General features: G+C 39.1%; 1 protein-coding gene across 1 annotated transcript; it reads left to right on the forward strand.

Moving 5' to 3' along the window:
- The first annotated feature begins 735 nt into the window (after positions 1–735).
- LOC104535519 (neurexin-3-beta) lies at positions 736–8583 on the forward strand. Its single transcript, XM_010183054.1, has 2 exons — positions 736–1037; positions 7631–8583. Exon 2 carries the CDS (start codon positions 7771–7773, stop codon positions 8554–8556), a length of 786 nt encoding a protein of 261 aa, XP_010181356.1. The 5' UTR covers positions 736–1037; positions 7631–7770; the 3' UTR covers positions 8557–8583.
- The last annotated feature ends 6 nt before the right edge of the window (positions 8584–8589 follow it).

Raw genomic sequence — 8589 nt, forward strand, 5'->3', positions numbered from 1 at the left:
TATTATTAGTTTATGTATTTTTACTGCTATTTTGAGTAGGGAAAAGCTTTAACTGTTTTTATAATTTGAGAACCTTTAATGCAAATGTAACTATTAATACTATAACTATTAATTTTTTGGTAACTTGCATGTTGAAGAAGTTGCAGCTTAGGGTTTGTGAGATTGTCAATGTTAGAGTTCTGTTCTTTCTTTTTGTTGATGGGCATGAATATGCTCATTTGTTTTTGTATATTGCCCATCCCTTCCTTACAGCCAGAAGCTCTAATGCTGCTAGATCACTCCGTACCGCCCTTACATGGACATGGCAACTGACTTACACATTCACTCCCATCATCCTCATCTCCTGTGTAGTACACTCATAGATTTTTACGCTCCCACTCCATCCACCCCAGGCATCTTTTCTTCCCATGAGTTCCCCTCCACCACCCCTTTCTTTAGCATCGTTAAAAATTTTATGTGCAGTCATCCATTCCTTAAAACACACACACACGGAAATTATAGAAAAAAAGAAAATGTTTAAAAAAATATATATCAAATTGACCAAAAAGGCAAAAAAGCAACAAACTTTGCTTTTCAAAAAAAAAGAAAAACCAACATTATATATGTAGATATGCAAACAAGCGAAAGCAAATTCTATAAAATGTACAGGATTTTTCAACTGTAATATGCTAACAACTTTACTTAAGATAACAAAAATACAACCAAAAAATCAAAAAAAAACAGCAGAAAAAAACCAAGTTGAAATCTGTTAAGGTGCAAGATTTTTTTCTTTTCATGTTATGTGGTGTGGATGTATGTGTTGTTGCCTCCCTGTATCGCCCTTTGTTGTAAAACAAATATCTTTAAAAAAAAACACAAAAAAAAGAAATAATAAACATTTTGCTAAAAAAAAAAAAGTTTTTAAGAAACAACAACGACAAAAAAAAAAAGCAAGTAACAAGAATGTGGCAATGCTACTTGTCCAAGAGCATTCTTACACAACTTTCTTTTGTAAATTTTTCCTTTCATGCCAAAAAACATGCGGGCAATTTGTTGATGTAAGTTGACTGTTCTGAAATCAATGTGGTATGCTTTCTAAATATTTTTGTGTATTTTTGATTACTTTTTCTGTTTTTAAAGGAAATAATGGTTTTGATTTTCTTCTTTTTTTTTTTGTTTTCAGTTCCCGTAGGTTTTAATCTTTCTTTTGCTGATAAAGTGAATGACTTGTTACGTTTTGGTTTGTTTTTTTTTCTCCTTTTTTCTGACCTTGTTGCTGTGGCATTTTTATTTTCTGTTATATGGTTTGGTTTTAGGAGAAAAAATATGAATTTGTTTCTTTCTTTCTTTTTGAATCAGTTTGTATTTGCCTTTATGTTATGTGCTCTTTGTATATTGTCGATTACCAGACTGTATTGTGCCTAGGAGGGGGTGCAGGAGCCTATGGTAGTTTGCTCCTATGCTTTATTGGTCCCTCTCTATAGTTTTCTTTCCCCTTCCCTTTCCCAAAATGGATCACCAGTAATGCTACTTTCCTTCATGCTACTTAAATTGTATGTAGCTGAGTGGTGTAGCCTTTATGTCAAGGAAAAAGCAATGAGACTTCTCTAGCATCTCGGTACCTCTCAGAGTCTTCTTACTGCAGCTTTACGTCATTCCTACTTTATCCCCATAAAAGTGGTTTATTTCTATCAATTGTCTTCATTGCTGATGATCTGCCTGATGTCCAGTCTAAATGATACTCTCAAGTGTACTCTTACCAGGTAAACGCACCCATCATGTTATGACTAGTATCAGGCTTGCTAATATCAGTCAGAAATTATACAGAATGGGACACTTGGTGGACACTTGCCTACTGAAAGCCACGTCCCGAACTTCTAAAATTTCCTTGCTTCAAAAGAGGTTTGGATTAATTTCTTTCAAAAACAGTGAGCTTTTAGTAAAAGTAAGAAAAAGCTGTACTTTATAAGCACATAAGTTTTCAGAAAAAAACTGCATTGTAATGCTGTGCCTAGTAGGTATCTTAGGTTCAACTGCTGAGTCCCTTGAACAACTGATGCTGAAAACAACAAATAATTATGCTGAGCAGGAAGCTGTCCCCAGTTAATCACAAGAGTTTAAAATAGAGTATTTTTGCAGTTGGGAGGGACCTACAACAACCACCTGGTCCAAGTGCCTGACCACTTCAGGACTGGCCAACAGCTGAGACGTGTTATTGAGTGCACTGTTCAAATGCCTCCTAAACACTGACAGGCTTGGGGCATCGACCACCTCTCTAGGAAGCCTGTTCCAACATTTGACCACCCTCTTGGTAAAGAAATGCTCCCTCATGTCCAGTCTAAACCTCTTCTGATGCAGCTTTGAATCATTTCCACGCGTCCTATGTGTGGATACCAGGGAGAAGAGGTCAGCACCTTCAAATACCGATGGAAGAAGGAAGAGGGCATGTTTCAGTTGGTTCAGAGAAGTTCAGTGTCATGGGCACTGAAAACCTTAATTTTTGGCTCTAGAATCCTGCCTGCAGACAGGATGTCAGGGCCTCTCTGGAAGGTATTAATATCTGTCTTACTGTAACTGTTTGCACAAAGGTGACCAAGAATTTACAACAGTGAAACACAGCCCAGCATTAGCATTGGATCCCTGGCCTCTCAAACTCTGTACCTTCCTGTTGCTCACGAGCCATGTATTAGGAAGCACTGCAATGACTAATACCTTTTAATATACTTTGCAGGGCTTAGGAAAGCTTTTCAACCGACTCCACCAGAAGAAGTACGGTTTTATCTAATCACTTTGAAGGCTATATGTTCTCTGAAAGGAAAAGGAGATATGTGAGATAAAAAGTTGCAATACTCTATTGTGGAAATGATTTTTTTCTTTCTACTACTGACTGTCAATTGCAATTAAATCAGGCTACAAAGAGTAGCAGATATTAAGAATATTCATCTACTAGTTTTAACGTTAGCATCATCTTTCCTGTGAGCCAGGACTACGTTCTGAATAATTTCCCCAGAGGACTCAGAGGAGAATTAACTAAAACACCGTTAGAATAAAATGGAAAGGACCGATTTTGGTTGCAGAGTTTCAAGTACCTGCAGCAAGGGATGAGTTCTGCAGCCTTTTTGAATGGCATTTAGAAGCGCTTCAGCCACAGCTGGAGAAGAGAGAGACAAAAAGGGTACATCCCTTATCTCCCTTGTTGTCATCGGAAGAACCTGAATCTTTCAGGCTTTGTTTTTCTGTACCTTCTGTCCTGTATCAGTTTGATGCCTGAGACTCCAGTGAAGTCGCTGTGGCTCTAAAGATGAAAGCTGGCGGCTGCTTACAGTTTTTTAGTTTGGGATTCTTTTTTTTTTTTATCAGGGTTTGGTTTTTTTCGTGCCCTCTGCATTCATGACTCGCCCACAACATCCTCACAGTTCATAAGGCTTCTATTAAATTTTTAACACTCTGTCTTTTCCAGTGGCAGAGAACCCTTACTGGAGATCAGCCCCAGAGGTATGAATTATATATCTATAAATACGCTCATAAAGCAAAAAGCAGGGCAGCTCCAAGGCTAAAGTAGACCTTTTATATCCCCAGTGATCTTGGTAGTTTAAAGAAAAGCACAACTCTGTGAAAATAGTATATGTGCTAGATTTAAAGGCTAACTTTTAAGGAATATATGCACCCTATGTTTGCTTTGTGGAATGAGAAGGCCAAGCAGGGCACTGGGCTGCTCAGTGTAAGGTTTCCCACCTCACAGAGCCCAGTTCTCCCAGTGCTGCTTCCAGTTTGCTGGTCAGTGATTTTTTTGCAACTACACTGTTGATGGGCAAACTAATTTTGCCTCTGTATCTCTGCAGATTAAATTATTTTATCCCTTTCCCTTTTGTTTAGTTCTTTGGTGTTGTGTTGTCAACAGAAGCTTTTTTAAAACCATATTTCAGGGCCGCAAAGCATTAATTTTGCCATCAGAGTCCCCGTTGTGTCTCTTACAAGTGGAAATGTGGTACCAGTAACAGTTGTTTGCAGGTATGATATGAAAGTTTGCACTTGCTGCCCTCCATAGATGTTGGTGATCCCATTTCTCACATTTCCTTGGAGCTTTGCAGAATTTACATTCTCTGCTATCCGTAAATAACACTTTTCTCTTGGGCTGAGTGGCACTTTTATCACACCATTTTAAAGGATATTTTAACTCCTCTATAAATCACATACCCCAGGAAGTATTCATTGTGCTTGCGTGCTATTAGACATACAACTTGCAGTGTGCTGTGCGTTTTGCATAGATGCCTAGCACAGCAATAAAGCAGAAGCCAGCTTTGATACTTAGAGTGCTTGTCCTGAGCTACTTTCTCCCACACAGCTTTTTTTCCAGTCTCAGAGCTTTTTCCATTACAGACAGAAAGAAAAATCAAAAATTCAAGGCGTCATTCCCACCCTCACAGCCATAATCTCCCTGACACTTCCCAAAAGTGTGTCGTAAGTAAACGTAACTCGATGGAGAAGTGATTCTTAATGAAGGACCTTTAACAGTTTCTTTTTTTTCTTTAGTACATGTGCAGATACAGCATGGATCATTGGACATTTGGGAGTAAAACTAGAGATGAGATTAAATGATTGTGTTAATCCAGCCTTCCTAGGACAAAAGTTATTTCTCTTCTCCTATACATTGTGAGATTAAAACGCTGTAAAACTCATTTCTGGTTCCATCACTTATGTGAAACTCCACTTACCATAGCAACTCTATCATCTTCTCTTAACATTTCCAGAAGACCGTGGTCATTTTATAGTTGCAGTAGTCTTGATCATTGGCTCAAGTCCTCAACAGTGATAAAACCAATAGAACTGTGACCTGCTTTTAGAGCAAGAGTTACTGGGGCCAAAAAAAAGAGGTTTTTCATATTAAATGTACAATATTTATGATTCCTTCAAGAAAATTATTCATTGATAGGACCAAAAGAATTTCTCTTTGGAAGAAAACTGCCCAAAAATATCGCCCCAGCGGGTGGCAGATCTACTGCATACTGATGCTGTGGACCAGTATAATAGATTTTTAAGAACAAAGGCACTTCAAAGCTCTGGATGAGCAATTAAAAGCTGCCAAACTGATTTTTTTCCAATTGGGTGTCACAGATGGTGAATGAAAATCACAGATGAACACTATTTTTTAACAGCAAAACACTGATCTGAAAAATATCATTTAAAGTGACGCTAGCTAACCCTGCATTTCTGGAACTGAAATTCCTGAATTATGCAATTTGATGTGCCCTTAAATGCTATTATTTTTCTTCATTTTTTTTTACCAGACTCACAGTCTTTCCCTTTGAGGCATAGTCCAAGTTTATCTTAGGACCACCTGTTTGTATAGATTATAGATGCCCTACTCTGACCATGGACAGGGTTTCAGGACATATGTAAATCATATTACATGCTCCAGTTTCTACATTGCACAGACTACTGCTTAGATGCACAAGCACAAAATGCTGTGTAGCCATTTGGCAGACTACACTTTCTGCTTTTTCCATTATTTTTTTTGAATATAGGTACTTTGAAGACAATGGCATCGTTTTACACATACGATACTTACTCCTCTATCCATTAACAGAAGTGTTATGAACGTGCTGAGGAAGTTCAGAAATCTAAGCAAATTTAAATTAGCCATTTGCATCTTAGCTTAAAGCTAACTTTACATAAAAGTATGTTAAGAGACTATGTAAAGTACCACATTTGTTATTTTGGCCTAATTTCTACCCTGGTACGTCTGAGATAAATCTCACTGTTTCAATTGATTAAACTGTGCCACCACTTAGTTTCTCATTAAGGATAAGAATAAGCTATATTGCTAGTTCAGCTATCCAGATTTAATCTAACTGTTAAGTACCTTTTTTCAGTATTTTGCAATCTTCACTATGTAATTTGTTCAACTATATTGCTCTCCAAATATATTTAGAAGGGATTATGATTTTAGACCATATTCTTTATAGAACTCCCATGGACATTGCTGGCAGTATTCAATGGGAAACAAGTTCCTGTAATGCACAGTGTAGATAGGAGAGAGCAGAATTTTGACACTGATGCTACTCAGCATCGTAACGATGCCAAACTGTTCATTAGCAGTTATTAATACATGAGTAAAGCCCAGAACTATTTATTTAGAAGATAAAATTCCTCCTGCAAATCTTTCCTTAAGCGATGGTGAGTATAAATCAAAATTTGCCATGCATTAGAAATATTTCCTATTAAGTTGCACCCCTTCTAACAGATCTTATGGTGTCAGATGAAATCTTCAGTTGATACTTAAAGCAGCTAGCTTAAGTGGCTAGCCAGAGAAAAATTACCCAAGGGAGAATTTATACACAAACTTTCAAAAGCAGTATGGCTTACCCTAAAAAAATGTTGGTGACCCGATATCAGCAGAAAACTGTATGACCTGAACTAAATTAAATAAAGAAATTAATTATGCCCCCACATCACAGCAAAACAAGGGAGCATTAGTTATCCATTGGCTCAAAAAATGTACAGTTGTAGTATAATATATACACAAAACAAGACTACTGCCCTAAAAGTAGCGATATTGCTGCTCAGAAACCGAATTTTGGAAATGATGCCCTGGTTTTCTGGTTTCAGTTGCAGCTCATACTGGGATAAGGTGCAACTGTTATAGCTGTAGCTTTGTTGTTCAAGAGCAGACCATAGGCCTGCTTCGTTTTTATTTGTCTGTAGGCAGGTAGCCATCGTGATGTGAAATAGCAGCACTGATTACAACTATCTGCGTGTCAAGAAGTTACCGTAGGTAACACCGCTGGGCTCAAGCACTAAGTTGGGTCATGGTCCTTATTCAGTTATAAAGTCTATCTTAATTTTTAATCCAATCATAGTAAAAGACTATGAAGAACCAAAGACCAAGATGGTACAGTATTAGCAGACCCAAAAGATGCAAGGAAAGGGACACTTCTAGTGTCAAACAGAATGGTAAAGAAAGCTTAAAAAGAGATGAACAAGCATTGAGTAGAGCTCTGTACTTTCATGGACACCAGTAAGTACTTGGTTCTTATTCCATTCCTCACCTTCATGAACCTTCCCACAATTTAAAAACAGGCAACGATCAAGAAGAATTGGATGAAGGGGAAAGGCCTTAAAAACTGCTATGGAAGGCAAGTGGATTTGAATGGCAGAGAAGAAATACCAACGCTGTCTTAAATGAAAAGAATCAGAGGAGGAAAAACTGATTAGATGAGTGGTAAAAATCTAAGAGAACATTGCTCTATGGAAGTCTAAAATAATTCATTTAACCACTGTAACCAAGTGCTTAAGAAAGATCATTACCAAAAGTTGAGGTCCACAGAGTCACTTGAGAGTATCTTCAAACGTAAAAAAATTTGGGTCCCAACAAATTCAGGTTTTCACTGTACTTACTTAGCATAGCCTAAAAGAGGGTGGAAAGGGAACATGCAGTTTATGAACGTCAAAGCAGGGTGGGAAGGAAGAATGAAAGGCACCCCCAGGAAAGTACATTGGTAGTGTAGTTAGGTTGAGAAATCTGATCCTTGGCACTTTTTCATAATGCCCAAATTCTCTACCGCCCTTGAGTGAAGTAAGCGAATTGAAACGGTGCATTGTGTCATTAAAATGTACTAATCTTCTTTTTTTTCTCTCTTTTCCATCCCAGGAGGTGAATTAGTTATCCCTCTACTTGTAGAAGACCCTTTAGATATCCCTCCTATTGCTACTCGTGCACCTTTCATTACACTTCCCCCTACCTTTCGCCCCCTCCTCACCATTATTGAGACCACCAAAGATTCCCTGTCCATGACCTCTGAGGCGGGGTTACCTTGCTTGTCGGACCAAGGCAGCGATGGTTGTGATGATGATGGCTTGGTGATATCTGGGTATGGCTCAGGGGAAACCTTTGACTCTAACCTGCCCCCTACTGATGATGAAGATTTTTACACCACCTTCTCCTTGGTAACAGATAAGAGTCTTTCCACTTCAATCTTCGAAGGTGGCTACAAAGCACACGCACCCAAGTGGGAATCCAAGGACTTTAGACCTAACAAAGTCTCCGAAACTGGTAGGACTACTACCACGTCTTTGTCCCCTGAGCTGATCCGCTCCACAGCTTCGTCCTCGACTGGGATGGTGCCCAAATTGCCAGCCGGCAAAATGAATAACCGTGAGCTCAAACCCCAGCCTGACATAGTCTTGCTTCCGTTGCCCACTGCCTATGAGCTAGACAGCACAAAGCTGAAGAGCCCGCTAATCACTTCCCCCATGTTCCGTAATGTGCCCACAGCAAACCCCACGGAGCCAGGAATCAGACGGGTTCCGGGGGCCTCAGAGGTGGTCCGCGAGTCGAGCAGCACAACGGGGATGGTCGTCGGCATTGTGGCTGCTGCCGCCCTCTGCATCCTCATCCTCCTGTACGCCATGTACAAGTACAGGAACAGGGACGAGGGGTCCTATCAGGTGGACGAGACGCGGAACTACATCAGCAACTCAGCCCAGAGCAACGGCACGCTCGTGAAGGAGAAGCAGCAGAGCTCAAAGAGCGGCCACAAGAAACAGAAAAACAAGGACAAAGAGTATTATGTGTAAAAAAGAATACTTATTTATATATATAAATATATA

This window comes from Mesitornis unicolor, unplaced genomic scaffold, assembly GCF_000695765.1.
Source record: "Mesitornis unicolor isolate BGI_N332 unplaced genomic scaffold, ASM69576v1 scaffold47624, whole genome shotgun sequence".
Taxonomy (NCBI): Eukaryota; Metazoa; Chordata; class Aves; order Mesitornithiformes; family Mesitornithidae; genus Mesitornis; species Mesitornis unicolor.